Below are 22,316 nucleotides of genomic sequence, written 5' to 3' on the forward strand. Positions count from 1 at the left end.
CGTTTTTATGGTAAGGTATAGCAGACACCTTTATGGTGTTTTGGTCTTACAATGTGGGCAATGTTGTGAAAATAGCTACAACTCAAAAAAACCCCTCATCCTAAATGAAACTGTCAGCCTCTTTAACTCTTCTTTATGAGCAATGACACTGGAATCCCATCGGTTTTGTCAGATACCCTTGTCTTGCTGTTTGTGTGCACGGCGACTTTGGTTTTGGTAAACAAATATTTTAACCACATTTCCGTGTTTCACTTGTGTATTGGCATTTTAAATCAATTGAATTACAAAATAAACACTAAATGTAAGCTCTGACTTCCCAACAATCTGTCGGCGTTGGCGTGCTGCCTGTTGATAAACCATACCTTGGTGTGTCCTTTGTGCCTAGTCTCTTTTTAACTGTGTGTAGTCTCTTAGGATGGTAGGAGGTGGTGAGAGAGGTGGATGGGAAACCTTTATACAGCTAAAACATCTCCTGGCCTAGGGAATTGTCATTCCTGTGCTTGGGGGATGTGTAGAGGGGCACAGAGACCGAGCTTATCGGCGTTGTAGAGTACATGTGGGAAACGGAGGTGCTGCAGTTGCTACTGAAAATGTGGTTAGCGACGCCAGAGAGGTGTAGTAAATCTGGAGGAAGCTGTGGTTTAGTTGTAGTAACTCTGCCATTGAGTCTGTGCTTTACACCAGGGGACATTTCAGTACTTGAAAAACGCAGGAAACTGTGTGGGTTGTACATTGTGCTTTTGCACTTCCACCTGTGTGCATGGGACAATCTACACTGGATCAGTTCCATGCTAGATCCCGTGTGCTCACTGTGCTTTTTAGAACGAGTCAGTCGTAGCCTTGTGTTCTGTCTTCACCATTAAACTCACAGAGAGACTCCAGCAGGAGACAGCTCAGCCATCTCTGAAACCATGCAGGTTTCAGCATGTTTGTCTCTCTTGTGGGAGTAACCAGAGACCTTGACTTGGTGGCACTGATGGATTTTATGGTGGGCCACCCTTCCTATCTTCCACCCCGAAAACTGCCTTACAGCAGCTGAGTATTTGGAACAGAACAGGAGGTGGTTTCAGTTGCATGAAGCGATGGGCTTGCCCAAGAGAGGAGTGGCTCAGTGGGAAGGGAAGGGAAGGGAAGGGAAGGGAAGGGAAGGGAAGGGAAGGGAAGGGAAGGGAAGGGAAGGGAAGGGAAGGGAAGGGAAGGGAAGGGAAGGGAAGGGAAGGGAAGGGAAGGGAAGGGAAGGGCCTTTGTCCTGGGGAGATCTGCAGGGCTCCAAATGCAGTGTGGGCAGCTGATAGCCAGGGAACACTTGTGAGGAGGGAGCTTGGTGTTTGGCAAGAGAAGATGCTTTTAAATGCATCAACTTCAGAGAGCATCATCATCTGGCTGGGATTCACAGTGGGGTTTCAGGTCACCGAGGCAATGTAAGTGGTAAATTGGCCCAGGACAGCTTTACCTGCCATGACTACAGACTTGTGTGACTTCTTTTGGGGTGTGTTGGTGGGTTTTTTGACTCTGCATAGGACTGATTCAGGGAGCAGCAGTGTAGCAGAAAACATGACACTACCAAGTGAGGTAAACAGTTTTCTTCCCGAGTCAATGTGAGAGTGAGGTAGAGCAGGAGGAACCATGCCTTTGAATTCACTGGACCGAATCCTGAAACTCTTTCTTGTGCCTACCATGACATGAGGAAATACTTAAAATAAGAAATGGGAGAAGAGGCCAGCTTGATTTTCATGCCTGGCATTAAAGCACAGGAGAAGGAAAACTGAGTAGAGAAAATTCCATATATGCAGAGAATGGAATAATAATGTTATGAGAGAGGAGTACTAGTAGGAATAGTAACGTTATAGGTAGTCTCTGCAGCAGGCTGGATCTATATTTAAGCACAAATTATATGATTAATAACATGATATTTTGGTGGCTTCTACAGAGGGATTGGTCTAGATGATCTCTAAAGATCCCTCCCAACCCCTACCATTCTATGATTCTACGACAGCACAAGTCCTTGCAGCATCTCTTGTGTGGTGTAACTGGTACCATTTTGTAGTGCTTGCCCCTGTGTGTGCAGCGTACAACACATTCTGGTTTTGACCTAATGCAGGAAAAGGCACTAGATATAGATCCAGTTCAAGGGATTTTGCTCTGTGTCCTCTTGCTCTCTGCTCTTGATGTATTCAAAGGTTGATGACTCTTGACAGAGCTGTACAAGGGTGTTTTGGAGACAGTTTATTAGGATTGTTGGTGTGCTTGGGCTTCAGGATATGCTTTCCTTCATGTCTGGATTTAATTGTAGGTAATTCTGGAGGAAAAAACTGTTTTCTTACCTTGGGAAATGCAGCATTCTTGTGGCATCTGGCCATTGTACCCAGCAATCAATCAGTCACTAGAGAAAGAAGGGGCAGAAATGAGAGATGCAGAAAATAAGTGATCTAAGCAAAATGCCACTGAATAGCTTCTTTCCTCCTCTAAAGGACTGGATGGCTGTGACAGCAGTTGTTCACAGCCCTGACTGGAAATAGCAAGACTATTGTGAGGAGGCACTTATGGGCAGCCTGTTGTCTGCTCCCCACATGTTAGTGATAGCAGTGTACTCTCATCAGGAGCTGTAATAAGCCTGAACTCCAAACTTCCATTCTTTCCTAGCGCTTGGTGGGAGTTGTGAGCGCTCTTACAAGGTGCCTTTCTTTGGGGCCACCTTGTCCACTCAGTTTCTATTTGTTGTGGTTTGATTTCTGTTTTCTCTTAGCAAACGCTTTCCAAGAACTTGGGATGGTGGGGTTTTTTTTCCCCACTTAGGTTGTGTTACTGGTGATACTCTCACAAAACAGCGTTGAACCAAGGTGTTGCTCACACCAGAGGTGCCTGAGGCTTTACCTTACGGGCTTCAAATAGCGAGAAGTAATGGGATACTGGAAGTGGCCCTGTCAAGTGAAAAAGGGAAAAAGCTCAAGCCTGAAATCACTGTATTGACTGCTGGTAAAAATAACAGCAAAGCCTCTGACAGCTGAAAGAGAGCGAAAGGAGGAAAAGCACGTTGCCTTCAGGTTTTTCCCTTTGTTCATTGGCGCCGTGCCCACACACCCCATTCAGGGCTCTAGAAATGGTTCACTGACTTGAAACTCTGGCTGCTTTTAATTGTCTGGGGTTTATTTGTTTAAGTAATGTGAGGAAAATACCGAGCTAGGTCTCTCAACATTGAATTGTCAACTCTACAGACATTTTTTGTCGCGGCGCTGCAGACAAGTTAAGGAGGATTCGGGTTTTACATTTGTTTTGCTGGATTCCAAATGCTGCTTTTCCACTGTGGCTTTGAATTGTTGTTGCAACCTCAGAGAATCTATTGAGCTGGCTAACAGCATTTACACAAGAAGTCAGCACCAAATCCGTCTGTAACGCTGGAAAGCTGTTGGTGTGTATTCAAGGAGGGTGCTGTGCGAGTCATTTGGAATGGGGTATTTGCAGCATTTTGTGGTGTTAGAAGTGCTGGGGGAAAAAACATACAAAAAAAGTACCCTGGCATAACAGAATTTGTGAAAGCAAAACTGTTCCATTCCTTTGGCTTTTAAAAATACTAAAAATCACCCGTGTAAAGATAATGTTTTGTTTGTAAACAAAGCTCCTGTTGTCAGAGGTAAAATGGGAAGAAGAAAAACATTTTTGAGCACTAATAATGCCCTGTACAACTCCCTGCACCAGCACAGGCTGGGGGTGACCTGCTGGAGAGCAGCTCTGCAGAGAGAGACCTGGGAGCCCGGATTGATAATAAACTGACCATGAGCCAGCAACGTGCCCTCGTGGGGGAGAAGCCAATGGCAGCCTGGGATGCATCAAGAAGAGTGTGGGCAGCAGGTCGAGGGAGGTTCTTATCCCCCTCTGCTCTGCCCTGCTGAGGCCTCATCTGGAGTCCTGTGTCCAGTTCTGGGCTCCTCAGCTCCAGAGGGACAGGGAAGTGCTGGAGAGAGGCCAGCACAGGGCCACCAAGATGATCAGGGGACTGGAGCATCTTTCATATGAGGAGAGGCTGCAGGACCTGGGGCTGTTTAGTCTGGAGAAGAGGAGACTGAGGGGGGATCTCATTAACATTTATAAATATCTAAAGGGTGGGTGTCAGGAGGTTGGGACATCCCTTTTTTCTATAGTATCTAGCAACAGGACAAGGGGTGATGGGATGAAGCTGGAACACAAAAAGTTCCACTTAAACATAAGAACAAACTGTGTCAGTGTTTCCGTGAGGGAGCCCTGGCCCAGGCTGCCCAGGGAGGGTGTGGAGGCTCCTTCCTTGGAGGGCTTCAAGACCTACCTGGACACGTTCTTGTGTGACCTGATCTAGGTGACCCTGCTTCTGCAGGGGGGTTGGACTGGATGATGTCTAAATGTCCCTTCCAACCTCTACCATTCTGTGATTCTATGGTTGAGATTGCATTTTAAACACTTTCCTTTGAAGCAAAGTAGAAGACATCATGTTTTGTGCCTGTCAAGTGTCAGAGAGACTGCAAAGTCTTGCTGAGGCTTAACTGTGTCTTTATTAAGGTGTAATTACGCAAAAAGACAAAAGCACATATGCCATGACTGGTGTTACTGAGAAAGAAAGGTTTGTCTGCTTGAGGTTCCCCTTGTGATTAGCACCCATCTGACTTGTCACCATTGTGGAACATTTAATGTACCTTTGAGTTTGGGACAAAGTACTTGTTCAGTAATTTCGTTTTAACAAGGTTTTCTCTGCTGAAGGACTGAAGAGGTATGGGTGGACCTAGAGATGGACCCACAGGACAGGCAGGATCTGCATTTTCAGTGGAGGAGTGGGGATGTGTTCTTTGGGCGTATTCCCAGCTGGGATGACAAAGATCCTCTTATTGCCACACAGACATTGCAAAGTGGAGGGCTTGCTTGAAGTAATCCTGCTTGCCTGGGTACTTGGTCTCATTGCTCTGTGAAGAATTACCATCCTTCAGTTGTATTAGGGACAAATTTTGCACATTTCCTTTTTCATACGTGATATTTTCACGTAGAAAACCAGCCAGGCTCATGATTGATGGAATAGACACCACACACTTCTGCTTTCATGGTTGTGTCCTCCCACGGACTCTCCCTTGCCTTTTAAATACCACTCAAAGAGAAGTCAGCTGTTTGTCTCATGCTTCACACTGTTGTGTTTGTTAGAAGAGCCACGTCCTAACCAGTGGACAAAACAGCCCTGGTCCTAACCAACAGAGCTGTGTTCTTGCTTGCTTTTTGGCTCAGTCAGAGCAGCATTGGTGGTGGTTGATGTGTTATGAATAGTGGCTGCTGGAGCAGTGAGAAGTCACCTGGTCTGGTACTCGGGGCTTTTGGAAGCAAAGGTGAACATGGTTTCATTAGAATGAATATTCCTGGTGGTTTTATCATTTTGAAGTCAGTCTTTGTGCTGTGGGAAGTGGACTTGGCAGTGTTGTCCATCTTCAGAAAGCCACGGGGGAGTTAAATGGCAGAGGTCCGCGGAGGTAACTCTGCTGTGGAAGTGGGGTCTGGAATCCTGCTTTCCCATTCCAGTTGAGAAACCTGACTCACAGAAAGTCTGGGTTGGAAGGGGCTTTTTGAGATTGCCTGCTCCAGCCTTTTACTGAAAGCAAGGAAGGGCCTTTAGGTTATTCAGTGCCCTGCCAAGCTGAATCTGAGCTATTTCCAGCAAAGGGAGCCACGCTCCTTCTCTGGGTTTAATTCCTCTCATAGTGAGCAACGTCTCCTCGTGTCTGGATAGAGTTTCCCCTGAATCAGCTCAAGCCTGTTGCCTCCTGGCCTGTTCTCTGTGCATCCTTGCGAAGAGACCAGCTCCCTCTTTGTGTGTGAGCTGTGAATGCTGTAGCTGTCAGTTCTTGTGCTCCACTGAAACAACGTGAAACACTCACAACATGATTGCAGGGTGCGCATGTCAGGGATTGCCCTCTGGTTTGGATACAATCCCCGGTCGCATTTGTTGGGTGGTAGATGTTACTTAGAGCCAGGAGTGGGATGGCACATCCAGATAAGATTCCCTTGTTGAATGCTGGAAAATGGAGTGAGAGTTGGCCAGGACACATTTTTCTCTTTGCCACGGAGAGTTGTCGAGCAAAGAGAGAAAACATTTCACAGCTGTCCTGCACAAACTGCAAGTGTCTGGCAGTTGACACCCAAACCTAGCTCGTTTAACTCGGCGAGCCTTTTATGTGAGAGCTTGATTCGTCAGGTTTATGCTGGGATGCAGACTTGCTGCTGTATGTAATTTGTGAGGAACTGAGGCATCAGAATCAGTGGTGAGCTGCTGTGAACTTCAGCTTGCCCGAGGCTTTGCTGCTACGGTGTAATATCAGAAGAGTTACCAGTGTGTTTCACTTTCTCTGATGATAACAGTTTCCTTTTCTGTGGTTGAAAATGCAAATTCATAACTAAATCATGCTGACTTGGTAATTTTTGGAGGGTTCTGAACTAGCAGCTCACTAGGGATCTTTGACTTGCCCGTTCTGATGGGCTTTGTTCTGAGTGCCTTCCTTCTGCTGCTCGTACTCACTGCATCCCTTATTCATTGGTAGAGCAGCACAGCCGTGTCCCAAATACAAGGAATACAAGCTGTGATCATTCTGATCATAAAGGAATGAGCTCTGACATGAACGTTTGCTCTCTTACCATACTGTTAGAAGCTCAGATCCTGGTGGCTGTCAGATGTGGGGGTTCCAGAACCTGGCATATTCTCTGCTCCTGACATCTACAGCCTTCACCACAGGACAGGAAAGTGGTGTTTCATTTTTGCTGAGACCGAAAATGGGTTCCTGCTACTTGTTTAGTGTTGAAGAGTGTTTTCAAGGCTGTAATTTGTAGTGTCACCCGCTCTAGTTCACACAGAGGAAGCTGTTACTCAGCCTGTGTGTGTTCTAGGAGCGCAGGCAGGGATAATTTGTCCTGTTGTTTATGAATGTAAATACTGTTTTAAGGCAATGGTAACCGAGAGTGTTTTTCCTATTCACAGAGCAAGCTTTACATGGAAGGATTTAGAAGCCTAAAAGAAGGAGAACCAGTGGAATTTACTTTTAAGAAATCTTCCAACGGCCTTGAATCAATACGGGTAACAGGCCCTGGAGGGAGCCCCTGCTTAGGAAGTGAAAGACGACCCAAAGGGAAGACAGTACAAAAAAGAAAACCATTGGGAGATAGGTAATTATGTTACTTTGCTATTCCTCCTTCCCCCCACCACCCCTTTTCCCTTTTTTTTTTCTTTGCAAGTGTTTATTGAAAGTCTGTTTTGATCATGTATCCATTTGTGAAGACAAACCCTCCTGTGTACGGGCTCTTACGTGGAACTCGGGCGTTCGGTTAAACCCCTGAAGCTGTTGTCTACGGGACTACATAAATCATCCCCTCCACTGGTTTTACTACAGAAGCTTTTATTGAATTAGAGGCAGCCTGCAAAGGAATGTAAAACTGATTTGCAAATATTGCTGTTAGAAGAGTGGTCAGGCTGAAAACAGGTGAAGTAACGTCCTGCTTAGGTGGGAGCTGTGCGTGCTAGAGGCTCGTGTGTGCAGGGGGCTTTTAAACTGTGCATCCGTGGTTTTAGACAGAGGAAAGGGTAAGTGGTGCACTCAGGGTTGAGATGTGTGTAATTGATTAATTATGTTTTGATGCCTGATGGGCTGAGGAATGGTAATAATCTTTTACACCTTTCAGGTTAGTCCTGAGAGCTGGGCTTTGTGTACCAATGCAGCAGTCCGGCTTGCACCGCCTGCTCTCTGCCTCTCATGGCTTGAAGAAGTTCTGTGATCCTCTGAAATAGTTTTTTCTTATGTTTAAATGGAACTTTTTGTGTTCCAGCCTCATCCCATCACCCCTTGTCCTATTGCTGCAGCAGCCCACGGACCATTCCCAGGGACGCAGACACCGCTTTGTTTCCTTCCTGCCCTTTGGCTGGTGTGGCTGGAGAAGGCCTGCTGGCCGTGAGGCTTGCCACGACGGCCATGACGGCTGCGGCCTGCATCTGCGGCGGCTCTGCCTCAACCCGCTGTGGCCCGTGGCCCCGGGACTGCCCCCGCTGTGGGGGAACGGGGAGTGTTCCGAGGGGCAGGGCTGGCCCTGAAGGCTGCTGTGTCTTGGAGAGTTGGTCCCCGCTTGAGTTGTGGCCATGAAGTGAGGCGGCTTCTGATCAGCCATTTTGTGATTCTCGCGTGTGGGCGCCCTCCGGGGTGAAAGAAATCGGTGGGGCCAGTTGACAGAAAGGCTTTGGCTTCCCCGCTTGTGGGAACAGTGAATCATTGTGGAGGAACACAGGGCTTGTTTATTAATGAAGGAAAAGAGTTAGGCAGCTACAACGATAGTGTGCCTGGCATGGCTTGAGATACCTCTCTTGTTTGCCTGAGCCCTTTCTCTGTGCCTTCCCTCTGCTCTATTTACACCGTAAACTCTTCAGTGCAGAATTAGGTTCCTTCTCAGTCCGTACAATACTCACAATCACTGCTGCTTGTAAGTGCAGTAGCGACTGTGATTCTCGGCTGTTGCAATTACTAGAGGGCAGTGATGCACACGTGCAGTTTTTAATCCGTAAGACCTGCTCCCCGGGATTTTTGTTGGATGTGTGTAGCCTCTTGTTTCGTGATGTTTGGTGATTCAAAATCCCTTCCACAAGGCTGTTTTTCTTAACTGTCTTTTTCCCACTCTTTAAAAGTAGCTTGTAAGATCTACAGGTAAAAAAACCACTCCAGTGGAGAGTAGGGTGCTGGAGGTTTTTCATCCCTTGGTCACTCTTGCACTAGTCCTAAATGCACAAAGAACTGCCTCCCCAAGTTTTGCATACAGTAGCTTGCAGGGCAGAGCCGACTGCTTGCTGAGTCTGTAGAAGGGCTAATTCAAAATTCAGAGCAGTTATAATACAAATTTTAAACACCTTAGAAATGACATTTGACTTTTTATGATGAAACCCTGTGTTTTTTGCTTGGTCGGTATGAGAAATAGGTAGAGAATATATCCTCACTTCCCTCACGTGTTCTTTTCACACCAAAAAATTGCTGCAAGGATAGACAGAACCTATAGGGTTACTGCAAATTATTATCTTGGTGCTTACGTGCTTGTGAAGGTTGAAATTTCTGGCGGTGCAGCTGCATCAGATTTCTGCCTGCAGCCCTTACTGCTCTCGGAATCAGTGTCTCCAAATGGGCTCTGCAGTTTTCCTTAGCTGAGTCACTCCCTCACCACAAACTGCCATAAAGGGATGATTTCTTCCGCTTTGCTTTCTAGGGTTTAGCCTGCACCGCCCCCCTTCTTTTCAGAACAAGAACTCCTCAGAAAATACCTCTTGTAGTAATGCAGTCGAGTTCAGAGGGTTTCAGAAATCTGGATTGTTGGTGGCCTTTTTTGTTGGAGGGACTCTTGGGGTTTGTGCTTCTCATCTGTTTCTAGTTGCTAATTTGAAAAAGAAGCCAGCAAAGCAGCATGTTGGTTTCCTTTGTAAGTGGTGATTGAAGTGGTTCCCAGCTGCCAGGTGAATGTGAATGTCTGTGAGACACTTCAGGTGATAAGTTACCCATAAAATCTTAAGTATATTGCAACATATCCAAGGTGTTTCATCTCATTTTTCTTAATGAACCACATTTCTTGCTTAATTCTTGCATAAAACACGGATGAGTCGAACTGGAAAGCTTTTGAATTTGGCAGAATAATAACAGTCTTTACACTGGTTAAGATGCATTTTGTAGAAGAGGGATTTTGATTATGAAGAGCTAAAAAAATGCATGAAATCTGTTGTATACATACATGTTTCTATGTGACCTACTCTAGGAGGTCCTGCTCTGGCAGGGGGTTGAACTGGATGAGCTTTCAAGGTCCCTTCCAGCCCCTGAGGTTCTGTGTTGTACACACATGTAGCATATGCAGAAATGTATACCCAGATTTATGAAAGTTTGCCTCAACTGTGTTGAAGAAAGTGGGTATCAAAAGGAAACTGACTTAGTGAGAGACCAATTCAGAATGAGGTGTGCACGTTGATTACCTCATTGGTGAAAAACAAAGGGATGGCAGCTGATTAGTGCTTCTTTCTTATGCTGGCAGTCATACTCCCTTTCTATTCCAGCCTTCCACCAGGCAAGCTCGGTACAGGTAGTCACATAACAAAGTGATGCTGTGCAATGTATTGAATCCTGGCTTTGTAACCCAATTCACTTCACTGCAGTCACTGGTAGCTAAGGCACTACATGAGTGGCTTCTTCTGAAAGATGCTGCATGTACTGTGTTAGTAGGACAGCTTCCTCTACCCAGGCTGACCCACCACATGTCTGTGTAGTCAGCCTGGCCACAGCACACGCTCCTTTCTCCTGGTTCTCTCTGCTGATGCATCCCCGAGTGCCTTGTTTAACCTGATTTCCCTTTTGCAGCATGAGATGCTAGGCCAGATGAAGCTGTACCTGTAGAGCTGTGCTAGCCTGCTCTCAGCAGGCCAGGGAAGAACAGAAGTCGTGATGTTGCGACGTGCCCTTTTCACACGTGTGATCTTGCCCGTGTAACAGGGTCACGTGGGAGCTCTCACAGACCTGCAAGGTATTCTTGAATTACAGATGATGGCTGAGACTGTAAGTGGAAGAAGGGTACGAATTGAAGGTGGAGTTAGTACTGGAAATGAATTGTGAGGCTGTGTGCACACTAATGGCTGTGGTGGAAGCATCCGGCTGCTGCATTGGGAACAGAGTACCACCGTGTTCCCTTCTGTGGCAGCAGGTGGTGAGTTTGCTTAAGCTTGTGGATTTTCTTACACTGTCGAGGACTACAGTTTGTGTGAGGCATGTAAATCCATTTTCACTTAGCTTGGAATTGTTTTCCTAAAGTAGACTCTCATTGAGTTAAAGCAAAAACCGTTCCACAGGGACAGGTTTACACGTAAAGGCTTGAAACACACCTGGTTCAAGTTTATTGGTATAAAAATCCTTCTTTCCTTGAGTAGCCAGCTGTGACCTCTGAAGCAGTTCATGCATATCACCATGTGAAAGCTAAATGGGACTATCAGGAGCAAAATCAGGATGGAAGTGAAGGTTAAGGTGTGAAGAACTAAAGATGGGGAGGAAACGTGGTAAAAGGGGTCACTGGATATGAACTGGGGAGTTGGTGGGACTTGCACTGGCTGAATTAGAGGTGTGTGGGCAGTGCTTACCTCTCCACTGCAGAGACAGGGCTGCTGCTTCTGACCTGATGCTTTCTGCAGACTGATGACTTCCAGTGCCTGTAGACAGGTCTTTGGCATACTTCTGCCCCAACCTCAAGGGGGATTCTCCTTCCCCCCTCCTCTGCCCTGGTGAGGCCTCATTTAAGAGTCCTGTGTCCAGTTCTGGGCTCCTCAGCTCAAGAGGGACGGGGAACTACTGGAGAGAGGCCAGCATAGGGCCACCAAATGGTCAGGGGACTGGAGCATCTTCCTTCTGAGGAAAGGCTGTGGAACCTGGGGCTGTTCATCTTGGAGGAGACTCAGGGGGGATCTCATTAATACAAGTATTTGAAAGGTGGATGTCAAGGGGACGGGTGACACTTTTTTCTGTTGTATCCAGTGACAGGACAAGGGGAAATAGACAAAAGCTGGAACACAAAAACTTAAGGAAAAACTTCTTTACTGTAAGGATGAGGGAGCCCTGGCCCAGGCTGCCCAGGGAGGGTGTGGAGGCTCCTTCTCTGAAGGTTTCTCAACCCGCCTGGACACGTTCCTGTGTGACCTGATCTAGATGGGACCCGCTTTGGCAGAGGATTGGACAGGATAATCTCTAAAGGTCCCTTCCAGCCCCTACCATTCTGTGACCAGCACAGGTCACAGCTGTGTGCTTAGCACCCGTGGCCCAGCATGTGTGGCTGGCCAGGACTGGGCCCGGCTGGGACACAGCTCTGGGTGCCCAGGGTGCGGTGCCTGTGTGAGCCGGGCTGCAGGCAGAGCTGTGCCAGGCTGTGCTTGCGCTGGAGCCCACTGGGGAATGGCTGGGCACCAAGTGCCAGGCTCCCCAGAGGTGTGCTGTGTCTGCTCTGCAGCCCTGGGGAGCGGCAGGGCCGGGTTCCCTGACTCTATAAGGACTGTTTGAGGAAGGAGACCAAGTGTGTGGCTGCAAGGTTCTGCTGCTGCCACCGAGTGGGATGTGGGTGAGCTGTCTCAGGTGTCTCCCAGGGTGGCCCCTCCTGGGAGAAGACAGGCTGCACTGTGATGGCTGTCAAAAAAGCAGGTGCTTGTAAAATTCCCCTCTGGTATTTCAGACAGACAGCACTCCTGACACTGCCAAATGCAGCCGCAGGCTCATGCTGCTGAGAGATGGTCAGTGTAGCCAGGAGAGGTCTCCTGAGGATGCTGTAACAGATGCAGCCCCAAAGGCCCGTTTGGCAGAGCATGCCAGTTAATTCTGCCTGTGCTGCAGTCTCTTTCTACAAGAGGAAAAGAGCCTCTCTGGAAGAAGGCTGAAGTCTGCAGTCTGGTCAGGTCAGCATTCTCCTGCCAAATGCAATTGGATGTGTGTGTGTCCCCCAGCAGACTGAGAAGGTACAGAGATTCCCCCTGGGCCAGCTCCAGGGGGAATTCCTTCAGATTTGGAGGGTAAACTTAACATTTCCTCCATCAATAATGGTGTTTTCAAACGTGCAGTCAATGTGTACATTTAGGGTGTCCTTAATGTAGGCACTGAACATCCTGAGATGGTTTTTCCCCCTTTGTGTATGTTTGTCAGCCATATATGCTGAGATATCAAGAGCATAAACTCCCAGCTGATTCTGTATCTCGTGCTTGTGTCTGTTTATACATAGGCAGGTCTTTGGACTCTTCTTCACACCCCTGGGGACACACAGCTAGTGTTTAACTGCACCTAGCTGAAAGCAGCACGTCCATTAGAACACGGTTATATCTGGGGCCAGTATCTCCACTCTGCATGTCTCTTCTTTATGGCCTCGATACAGGTGAAGCCATCCAAGGGTGAATTGAAGCTGCCACAGGGTGAGGAGCAAGGCTGGCGCTGGCAATCGCCTCAGTGTGAGGAGGCTGGTGCTGGTGATTGCCTCAGGATGAGGAGGCTGGTGCTGGTGATCGCCTCAGGATGAGGAGGCTGGTGCTGGTGATCGCCTCAGGATGAGGAGGCTGGTACTGGGATCGCCTCAGGATGAGGAGGCTGGTACTGGAATTGCCTCAGGATGAGGAGGCTGGCGCTGGTGATCGCCTCAGGATGAGGAGGCTGGCGCTGGGATCGCCTCAGGATGAGGAGGCTGGTACTGGGATCGCCTCAGGATGAGGAGGCTGGTGACCTCCTCAGTGTGAGGAGGCTGGCGATCGCCTCAGGATGAGGAGGCTGGCGCTGGAATTGCCTCAGGATGAGGAGGCTGGCGCTGGGATCGCCTCAGTGTGAGGAGGCTGCTGATCACCTCAGTGTGAGGAGAGGCCGGCGCTGGCGATCGCCTCAGTGTGAGGAGAGGCCGGCGCTGGGATCACCTCGCCTGCTGCCGTGGCCCCGCGGCTGTGCGGCGCTGGGTGCCTCGCTGCGGCGGGATGGATGCCTGGCTGGCTGTCGCCCTCTGCCGGGGCGGCCCGTGCGGCTGTGAGGGGAGCTGGGATGGCGGCCCCGGGTACGGGCTCCCGGCCGCACGCACCGGGTGGGCTTTTGGCGCCGGGGCGGCAAGGGAGCACCTGCCGAGGGACTGGGAAAGAGATTCTCAAATGTAGCTCGGCCTTCATCAAGAAGGACGCAGGAGCCGCTGCTGTTTCACCAGCAGACACCGTGCCTGCTGGTTCTGAGCCTTCCTGACACAGAAAACCTGAGCTGTCAGCTCCCAGCTCCAGAGGGACAGGGAAGTGCTGGAGAGAGGCCGGCACAGGGCCACCAAGATGATCAGGGGACTGGAGCATCTTTCACACGAGGAAAGGCTGCGGGACCTGGGGCTGTTTAGTCTGGAGAAGAGGAGACTGAGGGGAGATCTCATTAATATTGACAAATATCTCAATGTCAGGAGGTTGGGGCAGCACTTTTTTCTGTTGTATCCACTGACAGGACAAGGGATGATGGGATGAAGCTGGAACACAAACAGTTCCATTGAAACATAAGCAAAAACTGTGTCAGTGCTGAGGTGAGGGAGCCCTGGCCCAGGCTGCCCAGGGAGGGTGTGGAGGCTCCTTCTCTGGAGGTTCCCAAACCCACCTGGACACATTCCTGTGTGACCTGATCTAGGTGGGACCTGCTTTGTCAGGGGGTTGGACTGGATGGTCTCTAAAGGTCCCTTCCAGCACCTACCATGCTGTGATTCTGTGGTGCTGTATTTTATAACCAGTTGCCTGTCTATCTTTGTTTTCAGTGAGATCCATGCAGAAGAGCACTTCGATCCGCAGGGAAAGTTTTCATCTCACGAGTTTGGAGCAGAGGGCCCGTGGGGCAACATGGCCGAAGGTTAATTTTCTTTTTTTCTATTGTTTTACTATGATTTTCACTCGCTCGTTCGTTCTCTCTAACCCCCCCCCCCCTTTCCCCCCCTCCCCCTTTAACCCAACTATGCATTACCCTTTTTTAGCAGCTCGCGCAAGGGGGCTTTCTCCTAACCCATTGTTACCCAGCTAAGAAACTGTTCCGTACCACCCACACCGATTCACAACTTGAAAAGCTTTCAGGGGGCTATTGTTTGAATTGTTCCTGTTTGATTAAGCACAGTTGCCGTGGTGGGATGAGAGAAAACGGCCGTACACCTGTCCCAACTTTAATCGAAAGTTTATTCCAAGGAGAGATGGAGACACGGTGCAAAATAGTGGTTTCGGCGCCGCATGTGCAGTAACTAGTTGTGCAATCTACCCAATTTGGCTTATTCTCTCTCCTGCACCCCTTCCCCGACCGGCCTCTCCCCCCTCCCTCGGGTCCTGCGCCTTGCGAGGAGAGACTAATTGGGCTGAGAGTTTTCTGTTGAGAAATGGGATCGGTCTTAAACCAGCAATATTCAAGTAAAGTATCGCGTTCCGGGCTGTAATGTGGCTGAAAGATGGAGTTAAATGGAAAAATGCACATATGTACAGCAACGTGGGCTGCCCAGGCACAGAGGGCGGGGGAGAGGCTCCGTGCCGCGGTGCTTCCTCCCTCTAACCTCCGGGCATTTTCATTGCCCTTTTTTATTCACGCATTTTGGGGAGAAGTTGCTTGTTTTAGGGCTTAACGAAAAAAAAATATCTTTCGTCCGTTTGCGTTTGCATTCTTGTTCTGTTCGATTTTTTTTGTTGTCGTTTCCCCCTCGTTCCTTCTGTAGTGACCCCTTCATACAGTGCCAATTCTGTTACCAGAATTTAACTCTATCCTTTGCATCTTGTCCCCCACCTTCCTTCTTTTTCCACCCCCCCTCTCCCCGCACCACTCCCAACCCCCCATCCCGCCCCCCCACGCCTTTCCCTCTTCCTCAGCAGGGGCGAGCAAAGGTGGAGACGAGCCCGGGAAGTTGCCGGAGCAGGAGGAAGAGGAGGAATCCCAGGTTTTGCACGGAACCGGCCATTGCAAATGGTTTAATGGGAGAATGGGATTCGGGTATATCTCCATGAGCAACCGAGAGGGAAGCCCCTTGGAGTCTCCAGTTGATGTCTTTGTACACCGAGTAAGACTCATTTTTTTTCCCCTGCCTTCCATCTCAGGCAGCCACATTTGGCTGAGCTCAGTGGGGCTCCGGTTTCACGCGAAGAGAAGTAAGCTTGGGTTTTTTTTTCCTAGGTCTTTAGGTACATCTGTAATTAAAAGCGTTGCCTCGGATAGTGGTTTTGTTGGCGGTGTACGATTGGAGTAAATAAGGTCTTTAGATTGCGCTTAGTCTCTGTGGCTGGAGGTTTGAGCGAAGGACTGGTGGTGTTTCTTCACACGGTCCTGCTTGGTTAGGAATTGCTCCCGTGCTTTTTGTTTGTTTTCAAATGCCACGCTTTTGTTTTTAACAAGGTTTATCTTTTGTCACCAGACCGATTGTGAGCTGATGTGCCTTTCTTTTGGAAAAGGGGAGGGGAAAAAAAAGGTTTTCAATTAAACTGGATTAAGCTTGGAAAAGGATAAATAAATGTCGGGTTTCATCCAGATAACGTTTGAATACGACTCCAAACGTTTTTCTTGCTTTTTAAAAGCTCATCTGAGATTAGTTAGTGAAATGAAGACATAATTACAGAGTTATTCTGCAGTAATTGGGACCTGGGAGCATCCCTGTGGTGATACTCTGAAGCGTGTGTGTGGTTTGCTTGGTTGGTTTTAAAATACTCCTTCCTAGACAAAAAAAACAAACCCCAAACCTGGTAAAGGTGAAGGAACTGGGACCAATTCTGTCGTGCTGCTGGGGAGAGGAGGGCCGTGTGGCCCTCGGGTTTAGCTTTAAGCAGAGCAGCCTGGACGTGGGAGCTGGCATGAACGCCTTCACGCACGGGAGCCCCAGATGCCAGACACGGACAAAATGACAAAGCTGAGGGAGCTATTCCCAAGCTCTGTGGTGTGGTTTGTGAAGCAGGAGCCCTTCTGTTAGTCTGCAGTTGCAACGACGTCTTCTCTGGGATCAGAAGAGCGCTATCAGCTAGAGAGACCATTTTGGGTCTGGCTAGGGCCATGTTAGGAAGGCAGAAAGGCATCTTAACTTTTTACGTGGTTGGCCATTTTCTGTGACGTTGGCAGTGACGGGGCAGGGGGGTGTTCCACGATTATGCAGTGATTCCCTTTCACTGTTCCCTGTGATGGCTTGGCCATATCTGTGGTAATTCTCATCAGGCTTCTTTAAACAATACACCTTTCATTAGGTTAATTAGAAGGTGACCGAAACATGGGAGGAATGCTGCTGCTGTTGCCGTTGCTCCTTGCTGGGGTGCATTTCTGATCCTACTGTCTTACCCTGGCCCTCAGGGCCTGAATATCAGTCTTACCTGCTTGCATTTGGAATTATCCACAAAGCCTAGAATCCGACAGAGAATGTACCAAATTCTTACACTCACTGCTTTGTACTGGCACGGGAGGTGCTCTCTCCCCCTCCCCCATGCCCCTTGCTGCTGAATGAATGCAGTGCTTATCAAAGGAGGAGCACCCTTCCTCCTGGTTTCCCCTCTTTTCTTCCCTCCTTTCTACCTTTTCAGTTGGTGAAACTGCTCTTTACAGCTCTGTGAATTTACTTCAAGGATAAAATGCCTTTTTTTCCATCCGATTTTCTGTCATTCTGTGTCATTCTTTTTGCTTCCCAAATAATAGAAACTTATGAAGAATGGCAGCGTTGTTAATTAAAAAAACAAATGCATTTAGGAACAAAGATATCCTTAGAGCTGTGGAAATAAAATCCAAGTGCATCCAACTGCACAACAGTGCAATGCATTTAAATGTGAATAAGGTGTGCTGTTCCAAACATGGAAAGCAGTAATGGAGAATAATCAACAAGCATGTGGGAAGCATGAAGTTGTGAGCCCTAAAGGAGGGAACAAGAAGGAAATGTGAGACATCTTTGTTTATGCTTTAATCATCTACAGTTTATCAGTGTCTTTGGGTTTCTAAGACCTATCACAGTGTGAAATGCAGTGAAAAAGAGTGTGTGTCATCGCATGGGAACCCTGTGCCTGGGTCATTTGGAGTATTACTGAGAGATGTGTCTTTCTGAGTGAAGATATTACTTATATATGTATATATACGTGTGTGTGTGTGTGTATGCAATGCATGGCTCTTATGACAAAACACATTTGTCACCTTTTCCTTTCTGATGAAATCTAGGATATACATAAAGTAATGTGAATCTTCTATCAGTCAAAAGCAGTTTGTCTCCGTTTCACGTGCAGCAGCAGCATCTGTTTTGTTTCAGAGTACATTTCAGGTCATTTCTATTGCTGTACACAGTGCTTCCATGTTAGCTGGCTAACTGACCCGTGGTAACAGTAGTAGCCAGCGCACAACCATGCCTTTAAATGAGTGATGTTGCTCAGCAGTGCTGCTTGTACAACAGAGCCCATTGCCTGAAAGGTGGTTGAGCCCCTCTTCCTGTTAGTTTCATTAATCTGAGAAATTTAGTCACCAGAAAAGGCCTTTTCAAGGCAAAGGTGTTATCTTATGAATGTGTTGGAACAACATATTGCTGTTCAAAAATGCCTTGAACACGCTTCATCGTGGGTTTGTGTGTGCATAGTGTTGCATGAGTTCAGGCCTTCTGCAATCTGTGTAGCTACCAGTATCGTTTTGTACAGTCCAGGCAGAAGAAAGAAGCTTCTCTCTTACACAGTCCAGCTCCTGTCAATGCAAGCTTGAACCCTGCAACAACATCTTTCCTTCCTTTACCTTTTCATGGTGAGGTTGTGCTCAGTTGATGAGATCTGGCTGTGGGTAAAAAACTTACTGGATGTGGAGTCAAAATTCCTGTAATAGTTGAGGAAATTAACTGTTGAGTCTCATTACACCTAGAGTTCTGAGCTTGCAATAGATAATTTTACTCTCTTGTCAGAGTTCCCCCCTTGGTTGTGAGCAGATTACAGTCACAGATGGGTTTTTTCCTCCAGTCAGTCCTTTGCTAATTGTGCATATTGATGTACTTCTGATGGATGATGCTTTTGTTGGGACTTCTCTTCCCCTTCACCCAATGAAAGTTCCCTTCATGAAACAGCCACGCTATGGAGTTTTCAGCTCTGCCTTTCAAGTCCTTCCTTCAGCATTGATCATTTTGATTGATCTGCTCTGAACCACGCTCAGGTTGCTGTTACCCTTCTGGTGATAAGGTGCCTGGAGCTAGATGCATTATTTAAGGTCGGAGCACGTCAGCCACGTGTGTGTGTGTGTGTGCAGTGTAAATATGGTGCCCTTACAAACATCTACACTCTTGCTCTTTTTCAGCTTTGTCCTGATACACCTTCTAAGCTTGGGTCAAGTGTTTGAGTCAGTGTCGTATCAAAATGACAAGTCCTAAAGCCCGATTTTGCTTTCCAAAGACAAGCCATGCCCAGTGCAGCAACGTGCCTTGTCCACTGGGTTTCTTGTAGATGGGAAACAAAAAGAGGAAGAGTAGCAGTTGGTCCTTTGTAACACTGTTAAATCCAAGGAATGTTCACCTGGGTGAGTTTGTCTCAGTATGGTCATTTGGGCTTTCAGTAAGTCGGCATGGAATGAATAATAGAGTTTGCTTGTCTGTTAGGAGCTGAATTCTGCACATAGCTGCGTGTGAACAGCTCTCCCGAAGTTGTAGGAGGAGATCTGTTTGTCAAAGGGTAAAGCAGACTGGAGAGGTGAGGCGAGTGGAACCCTGTGTGGTGCACATGAGCTTTCCCCAGGTCAGAGAAAAGGATGAGGCTTGTGGATCTGTTTCTGTGCTGAAAAATGGTACTCGCAGCTTTTTTTGGATGCTGGCAGTGAGGCTGAATGCTGTGGCTTCGTTTTACTTGCATGTGCTGGAAACGTGTCTGTTCTCTTTTGCTTGGTGTAAGTCTCAGATGTTAAAGATGGTAACGGAGGGAAGGGTGCTGGAGGTAAACAGATGCAATGAAATAACGCAGTTGTGAGTATCAAGGGTTGTGATTTGCCAGTCTCTTCCTGAGCAGTGTGGTCTCTCAGGATGAGATGGGTTGTTCCATTTAGAAGATGTTTGTTAGGACCTGGCTCTCAAGTCCAGAGCTGTTGCCATGTTAAGGGACTGCGACAGGATTTCTGAACTGGGACCTTAAACCTGATCCTCCTTTGGGATCGTCTTTCATGAGGTGGTGAGAGGAAGGAAGGGAGGAGCAGCACGCAGGGGTTGGTGTGTTTTGTTTTCTCCTTGAAAGGAACATGGTTGGTTTGAAATTTTTCACTTTCATCTGAAAATTCTTAATGTTGCTGCAAGTTACTGCCAATATAAGGTTTGTAGAGATGGAAGAGAGCCTTTTTTCTTTCGTGGAGTCCTCCTGCACTGTGCTGTCCTATAGATGTTGTAATTTTTGCTCCTGTTGTTGTACCTGTAACAAAAGAAGGAGGGAAAATTACTGAGACTATTCAGGTATGATTGTGAACAGAGGAATGAATGGAAAACTAGACATGTAAGCAGCATCTGAAAAGAAACCTTTTCCCTTAATTTGACTGACCATCAAGTGTCTGTTCTTCAAATTCCTGGTATTTTAGCCACAGTTTAACTACTTTATCCTAAGATCGAGTTGGGCATGACATGACACGCTGAATGCTGACTGGCATATATTATTACACATGTGACCTCGTGCTTTTGCAAGGATGCATCCATTCATCTAGCACATCTTTGCCATTTCTGCATTGTTATGAGCCTGTAAAAAGCTTCTTAATTGCCTGGGGAAACTGGAAGTTCTGGGCAAGCAAGTGGGGTCAATATCACATTGCTTCTCATTGTTAAATAGTACATACCAGTGCTTGTTTGAAGTGCAGAAGTCTCCATGTAGAGCGTATTATTGCAGGCTTGTCGTCTTTGACTTCTACTGGGGACCAGGAAAGCTGAGTCCTAATCAAAACAGAAGTAGCTAGTGGCATTTGGAGAGGGAAGCTGAGGAAGGAAGCAAACGGGAGTAAATGTGTGTCTGCAGTGAGCACGTGTATCAGGGATCTTGTAGAACCTGGGTGAGTGTTGGAAATCCAGAGCTGAGCTTTGGCACTCGCCGGCTGTGCTGGAGCACACAGAGAAAATTGGCTTGAGGTGATGAGGACAGTGGGTTTGTGGTGTGGGGCAGAACAGCCTGGTTTGGGATTGCTCCTTCCTTATTTGTTTATTTTTGCTACTAATTAGGCCCAGTCCTACATTTCAAATCCTAGGCAGATGGTGAAACACTTCACTGAGGGCTTGATGGTTTAAGGTGATTGTCTGAAGAAGCTTGAAATTCAGTACTAGAGTTAACAGAGCCGCCACCATCTGTGGAAACACCCTCCAGATTTCATCTGTCTACATCAAAACCCTACGTTGCAGTGCATTTTGATGAATAGATGCATGTGGTATTGAAGTGCATGGAAAGTTCTGTTAAACCTGAATGCTGTTCAGTCAGATTTTGTTGAAGAGGTTGAAATGTTGACAAGCAAAAATCAGACAGAGGCCTGCAGTGGGGTTATTTTGTCTCGAGAGGTTTTCCTCTTTGGCAGAGTAGTAGGTATATACACTTTCCAGGGCATGCTATCCTCTCTTTCTCCAAGGCTGAGGAAGTTGTGCACAGGGGCTGGGATGCTGGAAGGAAGAGGATATTTTGTCTGAGGCACAAACATAAGATATCAAAGCAGATATATGAACCAAAGCTAAAAGGAAGTGAATTGGGGAAAAAATGTTATTGTTGCTCGTCCTGGTTTGCAACTACATTACTGAGGTAGTTAGTAAGTCTATCTGGAGCCATCCAGAGTTTTGATTTAGAGTCTTTACAAAGTATACTCTGGTGTAAATGTTGTTTAATCCATCTTCCTTATGTAACCTGGTAATTCCTGTCACTTTTCTCCACTAATTATCAACAGAAGCAAAATCAGGCCCATCAGTTTCTGCAAAAGTGTATAAAAGTGACCTTAAAGGTGTGATTTAAGAAAGTTCCTGTGAACCTATTAGTGTTTATAAATCCATCAAGGGTGGGTGTGAGGAGGCTGGAGCCAGGCTGTGCTCAGGGATGGCCAGTGATAGGACAAGGGGAAACAGGGACAAGCTGAAACAGAAGAGTTTCCAAAGAAACACAAGGAAGAATTTCTTCCCTGTTGAGGTGAGGGAGCCCTGGCAGGGGCTGCCCAGATGGGCTGTGGAGGCTCCTTCTCTGGAGACATTCCAACCCAGCTGGATGAGTTCCTGTGTGCCCTGCTCTAGGTGGTGCTGCTCTGGCAGGGGGGTTGCACTGGATGAGCTTTCCAGGTCCCTTCCAGCCCTTGAGATTCTGTGGTTCTGTGAACCTAGAAACAGAAGTTAAAGACCATTTATGATGTTTCTTAAACAAACACAGAGGAATACAGACATACCATATATACACTTTTCATTCCCTGTATTTAAGGGTGCTTTTCCCTCCCCTTTTGTTAAATCAGCTGCAAGTTATCGTAACTGGTAGAAAGGTTTTATGTGATACTTAGGGTTTTTTTAAGGGACAGTAACTCAGGACAGGTCTATGCTAGCTTTTGCTTGCTAGATACCACCAGTGAGAACTGCAAATCCTTGAACTGCTTTTACATCAGCAGAGTATCAGTGAACACCTCTGCATGCAAGGTGCAGAAGTGTCTCCTGAGACAGTTCTCGAGAGCGCATTTAGTTGGAGAAATGGATGTGCAGGCTATTCCTCAGCTTATTTGGGGAGTTGTAAAAGGGGAGGTGAGCTCCTTGGGAGATGGCTAGAGGGAATGCCAGACCCTCCCTCCAGAGATGGCTCAGCTGCTCACAGAGCAGCTGTGGAAGCTGCCACAGTCCGCTGCACT

General features: G+C 47.4%; 1 protein-coding gene across 1 annotated transcript in view; it reads left to right on the forward strand.

The window, feature by feature from the left end:
- Window positions 1-14,990: 14,990 nt before the first annotated feature.
- The window catches only part of LOC133629500 (protein lin-28 homolog B-like), a 44,143-nt gene continuing 36,817 nt past the window's right edge, over window positions 14,991-22,316 (forward strand). The window contains 3 exon segments of the mRNA XM_062020157.1: window positions 14,991-15,017; window positions 15,019-15,040; window positions 15,260-15,564. Coding sequence (XP_061876141.1) covers window positions 14,991-15,017; window positions 15,019-15,040; window positions 15,260-15,564 — 354 coding nt within the window.

The sequence above is a fragment of the Colius striatus genome, unplaced genomic scaffold, assembly GCF_028858725.1.
Source record: "Colius striatus isolate bColStr4 unplaced genomic scaffold, bColStr4.1.hap1 scaffold_48, whole genome shotgun sequence".
Classification (NCBI taxonomy): Eukaryota; Metazoa; Chordata; class Aves; order Coliiformes; family Coliidae; genus Colius; species Colius striatus.